Source organism: Benincasa hispida, chromosome 3 (assembly GCF_027475165.1).
Source record: "Benincasa hispida cultivar pf3 chromosome 3, pf3_genome.v1.1, whole genome shotgun sequence".
NCBI lineage: Eukaryota > Viridiplantae > Streptophyta > Magnoliopsida > Cucurbitales > Cucurbitaceae > Benincasa > Benincasa hispida.
Window position 1 is genome coordinate 28376543 of NC_143480.1, and position 16070 is coordinate 28392612.

At 33.8% G+C, this 16070-nt stretch overlaps 1 protein-coding gene, 2 long non-coding RNA genes and 1 pseudogene across 3 annotated transcripts; all 4 read right to left on the bottom strand.

Moving 5' to 3' along the window:
• Nucleotides 1-1503: 1503 nt before the first annotated feature.
• On the bottom strand, nucleotides 1504-2426 carry LOC150037174 (uncharacterized). Its single transcript, XR_016528189.1, has 3 exons — nucleotides 2292-2426; nucleotides 2001-2053; nucleotides 1504-1642 (listed from the first exon to the last, which is right to left on the bottom strand). It is a non-coding gene; the product is annotated as an uncharacterized LOC150037174 (long non-coding RNA).
• Nucleotides 2427-2508: 82 nt separating this feature from the next.
• LOC120073991 (Quinone reductase family protein) lies at nucleotides 2509-4833 on the bottom strand. The gene is made up of 2 exons (XM_039026945.2): nucleotides 3984-4833; nucleotides 2509-3059 (listed from the first exon to the last, which is right to left on the bottom strand). The coding sequence occupies exons 1-2, from the start codon at nucleotides 4556-4558 to the stop codon at nucleotides 2831-2833; spliced, it is 804 nt and encodes a 267-aa protein (XP_038882873.1). The 5' UTR covers nucleotides 4559-4833; the 3' UTR covers nucleotides 2509-2830.
• Nucleotides 3128-3807, bottom strand: LOC150037175 (uncharacterized). Its single transcript, XR_016528190.1, has 2 exons — nucleotides 3668-3807; nucleotides 3128-3433 (listed from the first exon to the last, which is right to left on the bottom strand). It is a non-coding gene; the product is annotated as an uncharacterized LOC150037175 (long non-coding RNA).
• A 1732-nt stretch (nucleotides 4834-6565) lies between the features above and the next one.
• Nucleotides 6566-7265, bottom strand: LOC150037176 (uncharacterized; annotated as a pseudogene).
• Nucleotides 7266-16070: the final 8805 nt, after the last annotated feature.

Sequence of the window (16070 nt, forward strand, 5' to 3'; positions counted from 1 at the left end):
CTGACTAATCTTAAGTTACGAATCTTATGATTTAAAGAAAAAAGAAAAGAATTATCATTAAATAAAGAAAATGGTATTGTCAAATACACTAATTTACCTTTTCAAATTTTGATTTTTATACATTCCTCGTTTTAGTTCATATCCATTTGATGAATTTGAAAGTGTAAGTAGAAAGTTATTTTTAGATTGTTTTATTTCAAGGGGATTGAAATAAAAATGAATAAGAGTGGAACGATATAGTTTATTAAAATGTATGAACAAAATCAATTGGTGGGATCCATTACAAATTCAAGAATGTCATTTTCATTTGCTATGGTCTAATCAATCACATTTTCATTCTTTATTTATTTTAAATGGTTAACTTATTTTATTGTCACTATTGCTTTTTTATAGTCATTCAATTTTTAAAATTAAATATATCGTTATTAATTTGTTAGCATTAAAATAAAAATAAAGACCAAAATAATTATTTTTTAAAGTTAAAAAATTAAAATAAACGTTTTAAAAGTTATAAGACCAAAATAAAACAAACTAAAAATTTTGACTAAAATACATATTCTGAAAGCAACAATAAAATATTGTAGCTTTTTGGGAGCATCAAAAGTATCATGATCGATGCTCTATTCAAGTCCTCTTGTTTATATTTAGACAATATATTCTCAGATTTTTAATCAAAGTCTTCCTTCTACACTCACTACATAAGTTTAATTGTTCAGCATCGATTCTAATAACCATTTTTATAAAACTAATCAACTTGGATTAAGCTAAAATAATGCAATCAATTTATTGTCTTAACAAGTTTGTTCATACCAAACATAAAAGTTCAATCATTCTAAACAAAAATCTATTAGCTTGATATGCCATTAAACAAAATAGGAACATTACCCCTAATACAATCATACCATCAACAAAATGAACATGACTATTACTTGTGATCACATCTACTCACGAGACCCATTTCTCAATCCGGCAACATCAGAAAGTACTCCGTCTCGAGTCAATCGATGACCAACATCTCGCCTCGTCAATGCCCGCCCGTTGGCTAGTTGTCAAACCATGAGCTTTCAACACCTCGTCCAACACGCACTGCTGGTGGTTATCTTCGCCAATCTTGGTTTCATGCAGCAGTTTTTGCTAGAGATGTTAGAAGTAGGACATAGTATGTTAAATGCTCTATTACAAACTGAAAAAGAGTATGTTTTCTTTCCGTTACCAAGGATAGAGAAAGAAAGAATATTCACTCTATTACCCACCTATTACGGAAGTTCGTAATAAATATCTTGTATGTCCCAACTCTTTTACTAGAAAATAGAATAAATGTCGTAAACTAACTCTTAAAGAAAAAGAAAATACATCAAATAGCTCTATTGCACCGGAACCATATCTTTACAAGAGTTCGAAATAACTCTGATATTACAAGGGAGGTTGGATTAACAACTGATGATGATACACTCTTTATACAACTTCACTGTTCAGTAGCCAAAAACATTCCTTTTGGTATCTGTTCCATGGTGTTGACAATACAGTTTAGCGCAGCATCAATATTACTAGCCCTCTTCCTCTTGCTATTTCTTATGTTCTTGTCGTACCCATCAATGCGCCACCTTCGTTTCCAAGATTATCAGAGTCCATCCACATACACCTTGTTTCACATTCAGAATATTCAAACTTTTAGGTCTTGCAGTAGCATCCCCAAGTACAACATTAGTCAGTTTAGTCATGTTACAATTTTTCATAGTTTTATCGTATAAATAACTTCTTCTTCTTCTTACATAATTTCCAGTATAACTGTATAACAAGGTTTCATCAGATCTCATTGACCGTTCAAATGCCAAAGTTAGGTTACAAGAACAATCCCAACAAAATCACACCCAAAAGGGAAACAGAACAGAGAATGAATGATTTCTCAAAGTCTGCTGCAGCCAGATCTGTTCCAAGCAAAAAAAATATACACTGATAAATGTAGAGGAAAAGGAAAATAAAGAAGAAAAGGCACCAACCTCAAGTGTGGCACAGATGGGCAATTAGAAGAAGTTGAAGCTTGGATGAACCCCTGCAAGAAAAAGAGATGGATGGATGAAAAGTTAATCAGAGATATTTGTATAGTGACTAGTGACTGGGGAAGAGGGAGATGTACAATTATGAAAATTAAATGTAGTTATTGACAATAATTAAGGTTGCTTTGTCATGTTACTAAATTATGACTGTCCTACTTGAATTTGGCAGATGGAGTGATGAAATCTGAAGCTGCTTTTATGAAACAGAATGGTTGAGTGATGAAAGAAAATTACATTGTGAATGGACAAGCTTCTGTGGAATTGAAGAAATGAGTATGAAACCCCACCCCGTGAGCCATGATCGATTACCAATCCGAACCCCCTAAAAATTTGATATTCTCATTCGAATAATGAATACAAGTAGCCAAGTACCACGAAATTGTTTGATATATAATAGGAACAGTAAAATACCATAAAGAAAATTCAGAATATAGACAGCTAAAGACAATAGTGCCATTTGAACCTCCGACTGAATTACATTTCCAACAAAAAAGAAGAACGTTTAATAAGAAAAAATTCCACATTTCACAACATTATTTGACAAACACCATATCCATGAATCATAAACCATGTACAGAGAGACGACGGTAAAAAAATCCCACACAGGGCATTGTATATTTTGCACAATCATGTGACGTAAAAAGAATGCCCAAACAAACACGAGACAACTATACTTTGAATGAAAACATGACAGGGAAGAAACAATCTTAATGGGGGTCGATTGCTGCAATCTAAATGGATTCTTTTTTTTTTATCAGAAACAAGGCATTTCATCAAGCCTGGAAAAGCTTTTTGACTGTAGCAGCCATGTATTTGCCCTGGTGCTCTGCAAGTGCCAACTCTGTTTCGCTTGGCTGTCTCGAGCCATCACCAGCAAAAGCTCCTGCACCATAAGGAGACCCCCCTCGTATTGTGTCTATCGTGAACATACCAGCACCAAAAGTGTAGCCAATGGGAACAAACAGCATTCCATGGTGTGCTAACTGGGTAATTGCAGTCCATCTGCAACAAAAAGTGTGAGTGCAAGGAGCATTTAGGATCAACCCATGAAAAATTGAACCAACTCATAATTTTTAGAGTCGTGCAAGAAGGGCTTCAATTTTTACAGAGGTAAATAAATAATCGTTGAGTTGAGAGGAAGTGTATTTTCACAAGAGAACCCAAAATGATCAACGTGATAACTACAGACAATCAATAGGCTAAAAGATTTTATAGCAACTCCGAAAACCTAGATAATAAATCCTCCTCTAAGTGCTAACAGGCTTCAAATTGGACAATAACCGCAGTAGAAGGAAATCCATTGCACCAACTTATGAATTTAATTTTTCTGAAGCAAGCCTCATGGATAAAGAAACCATTTTCTGAAGCATAACTGCCTGCAATTTAAATAAGACAAAAGGTTAAACCCGAGGCAAGCGGGTTCTATTGGACAAAGGAAGACCAAACTAATGACTGAGTACTGATATCCACCATTTTTCAAAAGTCAACTCTGAGCCTCTGCCATGAATATATCTGGTTTTTCACTTATCTTTCATTAAGCTCTCCTTCACATAATCTCAAGGCCTAAATCACGATTACCAAATGTATAACAAACAAAAAAGTTTGATTACCTCCACTCAGAATTCCTTTGCGAGTCAGAAACAGAACGAATTGCAATGAGTGGAACGACAATGAAGGGTAAATTCCATTGTTTACCTAAAGATTAGTGCATTAAGAGTCTTAATTAACCAAACCAGCTGGAGTTCCACTTTGAACTGATCATTACATTATATGTGGAACCATATATATAATTAAACCATCCACATACCCCTAGGCCATATCAAATTGATCAGTATCTAACTTAATGAGCCACAAACGAATTAGGACTTCGCATTTCCAATTGCTACACAGGCAAAGATAAAAATAGGTTGTACAGAATTGGCTTACGCAGTTGTTTCTTGGCCGCCCCCTTGAGTTCCTGTGCTAACAAAGAACCCAGCAGGCTTCCCTGCAAGCTTCTGCTCCTTCCAGAGCTGCCCCGTCGAATCAAAGAAAGCCTTCATTTGCGCTGCCATACATCCAAACCTGGTGGGAAAGCCAAACAAAATGCCATCAGCAGCTACTAATTCCGCGGCTGAAATCTCGGGGATGGACGGGTCCTTGGGTGGCGCTTTCATCTGGTCCAAAACCTCCGCCGGCAAGGTTTCCGGCACCCGATACAAAATCCCTTCAAACCCATCAACCCCATCAACCCCTTTCTTCATCCTCTTCGCTAAGCTTTCGACGTGGCCATACATGGAGTAAAACACTATGAATATCTTCAATTTCTCAACTGGATGCGACACCGAGACAGAGACATCGGAAGTGGCATTGCCCGATGAACCAATTTGTGGGTGATCTTCTTCAACAGAGATCGGGGGAGTTGTTTTGGTGTCGCGAGGTCTTGCATCATCGGTGGCGTCGGCGGCAATAGATGAAGGGACCTTCTTCTTGCTGGGAACACAACCCCCTCCCTTCCCCATGAAGAATAGGAAATTGTGGAATGATGGTGAAGTGAAAATGGAAGTCCAATGGCGGAATTGGAGATGGAGAAGGGGTAAAGAGGATTGAAAATCAAAAGAGGATGAGTTCGTTCGTATCTGTAAAGGGGATGAAATTTCAACCTCAAGGTCCCACCGGCGGAATCCAAATTTCCGAAAGCCTCCGAGTAGGACTGGTTTGGAGGCTTTTCGATCCAAATTTCTTCTTTGACTTGAGGTGCTAACAATTTGGATTATTTACGTCACCTAAAACTACCAAATTTATAAATGAGTAGCAATTAGCCATTTTATAATTTTCGCTCAAATATAACGATTATTTCAAAATTACCCCTCTACTCTCCAGAAGTTGCATATTATCCCTCCACCTTCATCAACGTTTCAATACTACCATTCCAATATAAATTCTTTAGAATTTTCAGAAATCGAGATTTTAATGGTATAATAGTGATCTAAATTTATATGATCATCGTCATCTAAATTCTCGTTCTAAGTCACTGCGACATCATTTTATATATTAAATTTTCAAAATTGTAAAGAATTTCTACTCAAAAGTTTTTTCCTTGATATTTGTGAAAATTCAAATGTAATTCTATCATTTTTAAAGTATAGGTCACTATAATGTCATTTCATATCTCATTTTTTATCCAAAATTTAAAAATAAAAAAAAAATTCAAAAGTATTTTGAAATGTTTGTGAAAGTTCAAGATTAAATTACCTCTTTTGAAAGTATATGCGTATTATAATTTTTAAGTTTAGTTCCTTAACAATCATGTTCTTATACTTTAAAAGTTCTTAATAATTACTTGCACTTTAAATTTCAAAGTTGAATTTTGTGTATAACGAGTCTAATTTTTACATTTTTTTAATTTTAAAAATTACATCAAATAGATCTTGACATTTTTCAATTTCACTAGCACGATAAATAGAAAATTAAAATTTGATAATCTATTAGACACTATTTATTTTGTTTTTTTTATACAAAATATTTGTTGGTTTTAAGAACAAAATTTATTATATGTCATAAGCCTATTTGATACGAAATACAAAAATTCAATAACTTAGTTTACATTTTAAGATTTTACAAATTTGGAGAATACGAAATTGAAAGGTTGATGACTATAATTTAACTCATAAAATTTGATTAATCCAAATATTGAAATTTGGTGATTTTTAAAAAAGATAGTTAAAAACTAATCCAAAGTTTCTTCGAGAAAGAAAAAAAGGGGGAAAAAAACTAATTCGAAATTAGATTTGATTTTTTTTTTTTTTTGAGTAATATTTTTGAATAACCAAATCACAAAAAAAAGAAATAAAACCGGGTAAATAGGTAGGAAATGTCAAATATAGGGATGAATTTGGTAATTTTACAAAGAGGATAAATTATGATTCAAATAACACGTGGCAGGTGGAAAAAGATGGTCCGAAATAATGGCAGACACTTCGGGGCTTTGGTTTTTTTTGTTGGGCATGTTGCCAGCTATGGACCATTATGGTGTTTTTCGTAATTACCGCAAATTACCCTCCCCTTTTTTTTCTTCTAGAAACATATTATTTTCTCTTTTTTTTCCATTCTTTATAAAAAAAAAAAAAAGCTAGCTATATCAATGGAATTAAAACGGGATGAATAAAATAATACCGTACTTTTAAAAACAATTTGATTTGAAACTATTTACAAAAATATGGTTTTTTTTTTTTAATATCTCGAGTGTTGAAAATTCGACCAACCAAGGTCGAATGTCGACCTTTACATTTTTTTTATTTTCCATTTTATAAATATTTTTTAATATGAAATTCGACCTACTAGGTCAAATTTTCAACATTCGATCTCTACCTTTTTTAATTTTGTATTTTATAAAAATAATTTCTAAAAATATTTTATTATTTTATTTAACTTAACTCTAAAAAGAACAAATTAAAAAAATAATATCTCATAAAAATAAAAAAAGTGTAAATTAAAATATCTCATTTATATAAAAATAATTACAAAAATCAATGTGTCCCACAAGACGGACATCGTCGATTTTTTAGCTGGTTTTTGTTGTTGACTTCGAACTTGAGGTTTCTCTGGTTCTTCTTGATGTTGCTCTGGTACCTCTGCAAACGCTTCATAATATAAATATTCATTATGCTCTCCACGACCCCAACCATGTCCATGCACGTATGAAGAAGAATGACCAGCCTCTGAGTCATAATGTCTTGAACCAAATGTTGGCATCATCATTATCGGACTAACATAATCAGTTTGACTCTGCGTCTGCATTACAGGAGGCAACTCATCCACATTATGGGCAACCTCATCAAACTTATCCTCTTCCCGAACAAGTCATCTACGTCTAGGAGCTGGTGGAGGAACAATAGGTATATCGTATATATAATGTATCTCCTCCATATAGTTTTGGTTATCACTACATATAGCAAGAACCTGATTCGGATCATTCACAACATCACGAAGTCTACTGTTATTCGATCTCTGTGAATTATAAAACAATTAGATAATATTTAAAATAAATTTAAAATAAAAATAATTAGATAATATTCATTCATTTACCAGATGACCCACAGTTGCTCCCGGACAAGTGACGTAGCGCCTTATGATATTATTATACCAATTAATGTAGTCTTGAGTGACATCCCTATCAAAAGATTCAATAGAAACCCCACCTGCAATAAACCTTGCACAATAGGCCATCGCACTACCAAATATGCAACTTGTTCGGACTATTTTACAGTCCTTAAGTCGATATCATGCAGTACGGGTTCAGTATTACAAGGCGATGGGACATCTTGCTGAAAACCAAATTGTCTCATCACCCTGTCAGGAAGATGTCACTCACCAATGTGAAAACATATGAGAGGACTCATCGTCCGCCATATGTTTTGACATTTCGTACAGAAATTGGACAAAGTATGCATAATAATATTGTACGGCTCCCAAATAACCTAAAACACAAAATATTATATTGGAGAACATTAAAGACAAATACAATAAAAGTTTGTATAAAATCATCAATTTGGTTAAGTGTAATGTACCTAATCAGGTTGAAGCAGATACAAACATGTATCAGTACTGGCTGACTACATGTGTGGTTGTTCTAGTCACACAAAAATTTTCTCTCCACCTAGATTTTTAAATTGATAATTTAGATTCTAAATTAATTAGATCAGTAGTATAAAAATTAAATTGGATTAAAATAACATACCGAGAATTGTAGTCTCGTCCAGCTAACTAAGCGTCATTGACATGTTGTAGCTGTGGAGCGATTGTTGGAAATCGCTCCCAAGCCCATAGTTGCAAAAGTATAAGAGACCCAGCTATCTCACGAACCTCAGGTCTTGTTGCTTTGCATAGTTGTCTATACACAACCATGCCAAACATGCTCCACCCCACGAATACCGCCCCGCATCATAGAGGTTAGCTAATAGTGGCAAGAACATCTAGTAAACAAAATGACTTGATTTGTCAGAAAACAAACTTTCACCCATCATTTGTAGTATATATGCTCGTGCATATCTTATGACAGTTTTCTCGTCTGCATCATCTGTGAGCTAACGTAATTATGTTCCTAACCATATCAAACTTAACCTCGATCCTTTAATTTTGTCAGCAGGTGGGGTCACATCGAGGTACAATTGATAAACTTGTGACTAGTCATCGTACATCACTCCGTTGACCGGTTCACCGTCAACCGGTAACCCCAACAACACTTCTATGTCTTGTAGAGTGATAGTGCACTCTCCAATAGACATATGAAATGTATGTGTCTCATGCCTTCATCTTTCGACCAAGGTCGTGATCATATGTCAGTCTAAGTGAATAAATCCCAATCAGGCAACCTTATAAAATTTAGATGTGCGGAGTAGCAATAGTATTCGAGGGTGGAATGGGATAGTGCGCTGGAGAATTGCCTCTCGACACCTGCAAGATATTTATCCAATAGTACGATCTCGCCATACAACAGATGATCGATGAATAGATTGGTTGTACAAAACATCGTGATGTCTTGGGTTTAAAGCCATGATCTGAAAGAAAAAAATATTTATTTATCAATTAAAAAAATGTTTATTTCTCAATTAGAAGAATAATGTACAACTTAATTAACTAAATTAAATATACATGATAAAAAAATTATTTATTTATCAATTAAATAATGTACAACTTTATAAATTATAATAAAAAATTTGAATATACAATAAAAGTATATACACTTAATTAAATATACATGATAAAAAAAATATTTATTTCTCAATTAAAATAATAATGTACAACTTTATAGATTACAATAAAAAAAATTGAAAATACAATAAATTGCACATGACGGGCATATTAGGGTGCGTGATCCAGTTCTGTATTATAGTCAAAGCTCTGTGATGTGTGTGCAATCATTGATGAATCCAATTGCACATAACGGGCATATTAGGGTGCGTGATCCAATTTTGTATTATGGTCAAAGTTTTGTGATGTGTGTGCAATCATTGATGAATCCAATTGCACATGATTTTGATTCAGTTCTGAATAAAAACATGTATATTGCTCATTGTACTTAGTGATCTCGAATAAGCCATGCGATTTTTTCTTTATTGCACGAAGTCTCCACTTGCAACCTTCCTCCCACTTCTTACACCGAATCATCCAAATCGTCAATAAATTTTTTTAAATTATTTTTTCAAATTTAATACAAAAAATAAAATAAAATATTATAAGAAGTATATTAAAAAAATCACAATAATTTTGTATTAAACTAAAAATATTAAACTTTTTAATTTATAAACATCAACTTTTTAAGGTTTATGAACATCAACTTTTTAAACATAACAATATATTAAACTTTTTATAACCATTTTTAAACATAATAACAAATTAAACTTTTTCAAACTATTTTAAACTATATTTTCAAAGTTAATACTAAAAAAATCAAATATCATAAGAAATATATTTCAAGAAATTATAATAATTTTGTATTGAACTAAAAATATTTTAGCATAAACATCAACTTTTTAAACATAACAATAAACTATACTTAAATACAAACAAAAACAAATAAAATATAAATAAAATTAACATGTTGGTATAACATCTCAACCATAAGATTAACACTAATAACAACTCCTAAGATTAACACTAATTGAGAAAGAACTACTAACATTAATATGTAAATATTATTGAATTCAACATGCTAGATCTACTAAATATAATAAAACTAGTAATAAATAAATAGTAAACTCACAAATTTAACGTTGCCTTTTTTGTTATTTGTTTCCTAAACAACAACAAAAACTATAAAAAAATATATATATATAATAGTATGAGAATAGGAACAAAATGTATAGTTCTTTAAAAAATAATGAAATTTTGTATAGTAAAGGTACAAACCTCACAATTTAATAGACGAATGTGGGAGAAGAAGAAGATTTGTTGAAGGCAGTGAGAATGAGAGAACGAAGGCTGAAGGCAGTGAGAACGAGAGAATAAAGGCAATGAGAAAATGAGAGACTGAAGGCAGTGAGAATGAGAGAACGAAGCCAGTGAGAAAATGAGAGGAGATGAGGGGGGTTATAAGCTTAAAGGTCGAGTTTTCAAAACTTGACCCACGGGTTCGGTGTTGGGAAAACTAAATGGATGGGACGGGACGAGACGCTGACACACTGCAGAGATTCTAATTCGTTTTAAAGAAGGTCAAGGGTTCAAATCACTCTAACGCGCACTGCAGAGATTCAGATTCATTTTAAATCCATCGCAGCGTCTAATTGTAATAGCTGAGCGATCATGTAGTGAGGAAAGAGAGCTCTCGTGAGTGGAATTTTGGAAGACGCTGTTGTGGAGAGGCCATCGCAGCATGCCGCTCATTATGTACTTCCACTAAGCGATCGTGTAGTAAAGCTCAGCGTTCGTGTAGCACTTGGTAAATGATCGTATAGTAAAAGGTAGGCGATCGTATAGGTTTTGAGAAGGCGATCATCTAATTGTAATAGCTAAGCGATCGTGTAGGAATTTGTGGGCGATCGTGTAGTGAGGAAAGAGAGCTCTCAGAATGGGAGTTTGGAAGACGATGTCCTGGAGATGTCATTGTAGCGTGTCGCTCATCGTGTACTTCCACTATGCGATCGTGTAGTAAAGCTCAGCGATCGTGTAGCACTTGGTAAACGATCGTATAGTAAAAGGTAGACGATCGTATAAATTTTGAGAAGGCGATTGTCTAATTATAATAGCTAAGCGATCGTGTAGTAAGGAAAGAGAGCTCTCGAGAGTGGGAGTTTGGAAGATGTTGTCGTGGAGAGGCCATCCCAACGTGCCGCTCATCGTTTACTTCCACTAGGCGATCATGTAGTACTTAATAGACGATCGTATAGTAAAAGGTAGGTGATCGTATAGGTTTTGAGAAGGCGATCGTCTAATTGTAATAGCTAAGCGATCGTGTAGGAGTTTGTGGGCGATCGCGTAGTGAGGAAAGAGAGCTATCGAGAGTGGGAGTTCGGCAGACGCTGTCGTGGAGAAGCCATCGCAACGTGTCGCTCATCGTCTACTTCCATTAGGCGACTGTGTAGTAAAGCTCAACGATCGTGTAGCACTTGGTAGATGATCGTATAGTAAAAGGTATGTGATCGTATAGGTTATGAGAAGACGATCGTGTAATATTAATAGTTAAGCGATCGCGTAGGAGTTTGTGGCCGATCGCAGAGGATTTAGTAAGCGATCGTTTAGTCATACTAAACGATCGTGGAGAGATTGTAAACGATCGTTTAGCGTTTTGTAAGCGACTAATAAATCTTGTTTGATTCCTATCGTCTAATAAAGAAGTTGTTCATCGTTCACTTGTTCTTTCCTGAAGTTTGCACCTATTGTTACGTTAATAAAGAATTACTAAACGATCGCATAGTAATTTTACTAAATGATTGTGTGCGATCGTGTATAATTACTATAACACCCCGTATATTTTTTTTAGTAATAATGTAATTTCATTATTTGGAATTTCAGTAATTGTTATTAGTTGGAGGGCATTTTTGGGATTTTGGACTTCAAGTGTAAGTGAGAAAATTTAATTGTGGGCATGAAATTATTCAATTTGAAAATTAATGACAGAAATTAATTTCTTTTCGAGAAGGAAAGTAATTTAATAATATAAAGTAGAATAAAATATAATTATACTTATTTCCTTTTTAGTTTTTATTATTATTATTATTTTATAAAAATGAAAGATTTCCCTTCTTCTTCACGCATCCGCGCCCCCCGCCCCCTCAATTTTTTTTCCGTCACCGAAGCCCTACCTCCAGCCGCCATCGACGCCACATCTGCACTGCGTCACTTCGCCGCCGCCAGTTGCGAAGCTGTTCGTCCACGCCGCTGAATGCCTCGGTGTCGGTAGCCGCGGCGCGCCAAATCAAGAGGGTTCCAGCCGTTCGTCCGCCCCCACCAGTGCCCGTCGATCGTTCGCGCTTGGCGTCCGCAGCTGTCGTCCGACGAATCGAATTCGCTGTCGATCGTTTCGCGCTGCTCTGTTCGCCATCCGCCACCGCCGTCATCGTTGGGTTTTGCCGGATCTGATAGTTTTGGATAAGATGTTTTGTGAAGTTTTGGGGAGAAGATTGGGCCCATTAAATTTGGAATGAAAGTTAACTTATTCGAATTATTTTTGACTTTATATTTGAGTCTGAGAAATGTTGGAGTGGCTGTTCAGCGGATTCAAAACCATTTTGTTTTGGTTGATGTTGCTGTAAAATTTGGACTTGAAAACTTAATAACAGTTTATGTTTTTGGTTGGCTTTGTTTGCAAAGTTTGGGAGCGAGTTCAGCTTAAACTTCAACTTTGGAACTTTGATCCAAGATTATTCCATTCTAGGAGAAGATAAACTTGTTAGTTATTTAGGGTTTAAGTCTGAACTAAGTAATCTTACTACTGGAATTGCCCACGAGTCAGACATTAGATGTATACTAGCATGATAAATGAATGTTATGGCAGAATGACAACATGATAGTGATAATATAATATGATCAAAGTATGTTCTGGTACAAGATTTGGATTATTTATTTGTGCATATAGACACTTGAATGCTAGTATGAGATGATATGTACTTGAATGCTAATATGAGATGGTATGTGCTTCCATATGGTTGTATTTGATATGATGATGTTGAGGTATACAGTGATGATTATGATGTTGAGATTGTGCAAATGTCCATTAGTTAGATGCCCATTAGAGTTTGTGTTTCCTTCGGGATTCATTAGTTTGTGTGGATTCACCAGTTTGTGTTTCCTTCGGGATTCACCAGTTTGTGTCTCCTTCGGGATTCACCAGTTTTGTATCTCCTTCGGGATTCACCAGATGTAGTGGGCATATTTAACTATAGTAGGATAGAACTCAGTCTCCTTTTGTTTCATATGTATATGTGTCCCATGAGAACTAGAGCAGTTTATATGTTTCATTAGAGGACATAAATGCCTAACCTGACCCCAGTAGTGGGGTTACTTACTGAATGTTTTATACTCATGTTGTTTCAGGTAAGGGTAGAGATGCACTGGCGATGGACAAGGGGAATTCGTGATCGAGCCACTGGAACTAGTTTTTTTTACGCTTCCGCTCATGAGATTTAGAGTTCTTTTCATGTTTCTCTTAACTTTTAGTTTTGATGTTTAAAACTTACTTTTAAGAATCGTTTTTCAGACTTATTTATTATCCTTTATGATTTATGAGTACCCTACTATTATTTTAATATTTGAATTTAATGAAAGTCTTTTGAACTTACCTTATTTAATTAGTATTTATTTCTCCATAACCGAGTGTCGTTTTGAGTTCCATGCATGTATATATTTAGTAACGGCCTAACTTAAGTCCTACGGGGTCAGGTCGTTACAATTACTAAATGGTCGCATTGTAATTTACTAAACGATTGTGTGTGATCGTGTATAATTACTAAACGATTCTTTAATTTTCTTTAGGTCGAGGGTTGAACCCTCGTCCTCTTCTCAATTTCCTTTAGGTTGAGGGTCAAACCCTCGACCTTTCTTTTCGACGACAAAATATTTTACACAAAACCCCCGCCTCGAAAACTCCAAAACAACCATAGGTTTCTAAATAGTTTCAAAACCACTATATTTCCCTAAATTGTTTTCCTAATCACAATACTAAAATAAAATTTAAAAAAAAAAAAAAACTCCAAATTAAAACTCAAAATAATATAATATATAATACAAAAATAGAATAATTACATATATAGAACAAAAAATTATAAAATACTAAAAAATCCATGCCTAGTCACTATTTTGTTCGCTTCTTCCTTATTTTCTCAAATTAAAAGCTATCACTAATAGCTGCTATCAGTGGTAGCTTTTAATTTGAGAAATATTAATACAATCTCGAAATATTAGCTTCTAATTTGCTATCAGTTACTGATGGCTATCATTGATACACTTCGATCAATTAGAATAAATCTTGAAACATTAACAGCTAAGGTTGTTGGTGATAAACTTTTATAGGTAGTTATCAATATTGAAAGAAAACTAACAACTTCGAAAGCTTGAGCTATATCGGTGATGGAAAACTATTAGTGGCTATCATTAATATACTTTCATAAATGACCTTTGAAAGATAAACACAATAACTATCATTAATAATCTTATATTTTGGCTATCACTGATAACTGCTATCAATCGCTATCACTAATAAATTTTCATCAATTATAATCAACCTTGAAATATTAGCACTTAAGGCTAGCAATGATAGACTTCTATAACTAGTTACGAACTTTCAAATAAACTCGATATATAGATTTCACCTAACATGTATCACCAATATCACTAATATCACTCATATCGTGGTTATCGACGATACATTGATAACATCACTGATAAGATGCTATCAATGATAGCTCTCCATTACCGATAACATGTTATTAGTGGTAACTTTTATCACCGATAATGCACTATTGTCGTAGCTTCTATCATCGATAGTGTGCTATCAGTGTTAGCTTCAATCATCAATAATATGCCATCAGAGGTAGTTTCTATCAATGATAGCTACTGACCACCTCATGGTCCCTTCCCTTGTCCTTTCCAAACATTCGTACGGTCCCTTTTCTTTTTGTTACCTCTCAAGGACACTTCTGTAAAACACAACGAACAACCAAACCAAACCCTTATTTTTCATTTGATTTTGTAAACATCCAGTACACAAAATACACAAATATTTCAATTCGTACCCTTCATTTTGGGTCATCTATGCCATTTTTTCAAGCTTATTTCGAATAGACATCATACTCTTAAATAAAAAGGAAAAAAACTATGTCTGATATCGTTCGTAGTTTTCATTTTTTGATAAATAAACTTGTTTAATAACTGTTCTCGTTTTTTTATTTCAAACTTTTAAGAAATGTTTATAAAAATGGTGCAAATTTGTGGACTAAAAGAAATAGTTTATTTCAAATATGCTTTCATTTGCTATTTATATTTAGTTATAATAATCACACTTGATGATTGTTGGTGTTAAGTCATTCATAAATTGGGTACTTTCAAATATTGGGTACGAAATTCAACTTCATAATTCTTATATGAAAAAAAAAATAAAAACTAGAGAAAGGAAAGAAAATTAAAATAAAAAAACAAAAATAAGAGAAATGAAAGAAAATAAAATAAAGAGAAAGGAAAGAAACAAAAAGTGGAAGCAAAAATCGTAGAAAGAAAAGAAAAGAAAAAAGAAAAAAGAAAAAAGAAAAAAGAAAGTGAATTAGAAAAAGCTGGAGAAAATAACGAAAATAAAAAATAAAAAATAAGAAAAAGAAGCAAAAATCGAACACACTTCAATCATTTATGATGATCCCTCCAAACAAGTACAAGCTTATCGACAAATGTCTCTTCTTTTACGAAGACCGTCGGGCCGCGAAGCTTATCCGGGAGATGTTTTTTATCTGCATTCACGCCTTTTGGAAAGAGCCGCTAAATCAAGTTCTGCTTAAGGTGTAGGAAGTATGACTGCTTTACCAATAGTTGAGACCCAATCGGGAGATGTTTCAGCTTATATTCCTGATATCCCAAAGAGAAGAAGTATTCCTAATTTCTTGATTTTGTATGGGAAAATAGGAAAATTTTCATATGTAGTTCATCTACAAAGATAAGACATTAATGATGAATCAAATCAAGTGTCCAGTTAAGATTCGACGATTTTTTTCAGGAAACTCCCAACAAAAAATAGACACTATTTCTTCTTTTCTATCGAATCGATCATAACCGCTACCTACATTCCACAAAATTGTGTACCACAAATTGGAGCTAATAAAGAGACCGACAATCCCATAGAAAGACATTAGGAAAATAATTGTTGTTGTTGTTTTTTAAAAAGAAGGCGTGAAACAAAATAAGGCAACAAACAAAGGGAGTGAAATTAAAAATTAAAAAAATAAAAAAATTGACTAGTCAAAATTTTCATATTTACAAATATTTTAAATATGTGATATATTTTTAGATTTTTACTCTCATTTTACCCTCCATTAGAAATATCCTATGTAC

Excerpts from the sequence above, each read along its gene's own strand:
- LOC120073991 (XM_039026945.2), bottom strand. The coding sequence starts at position 4,558 with ATGGGGAAGGGAGGGGGTTGTGTTCCCAGCAAGAAGAAGGTCCCTTCA. Across the intron at positions 3,060-3,983 it reads GGCGGCCAAGAAACAACTGC|ATGGACTGCAATTACCCAGT; the intron begins GTAAGCCAATTC and ends TTTTTGTTGCAG.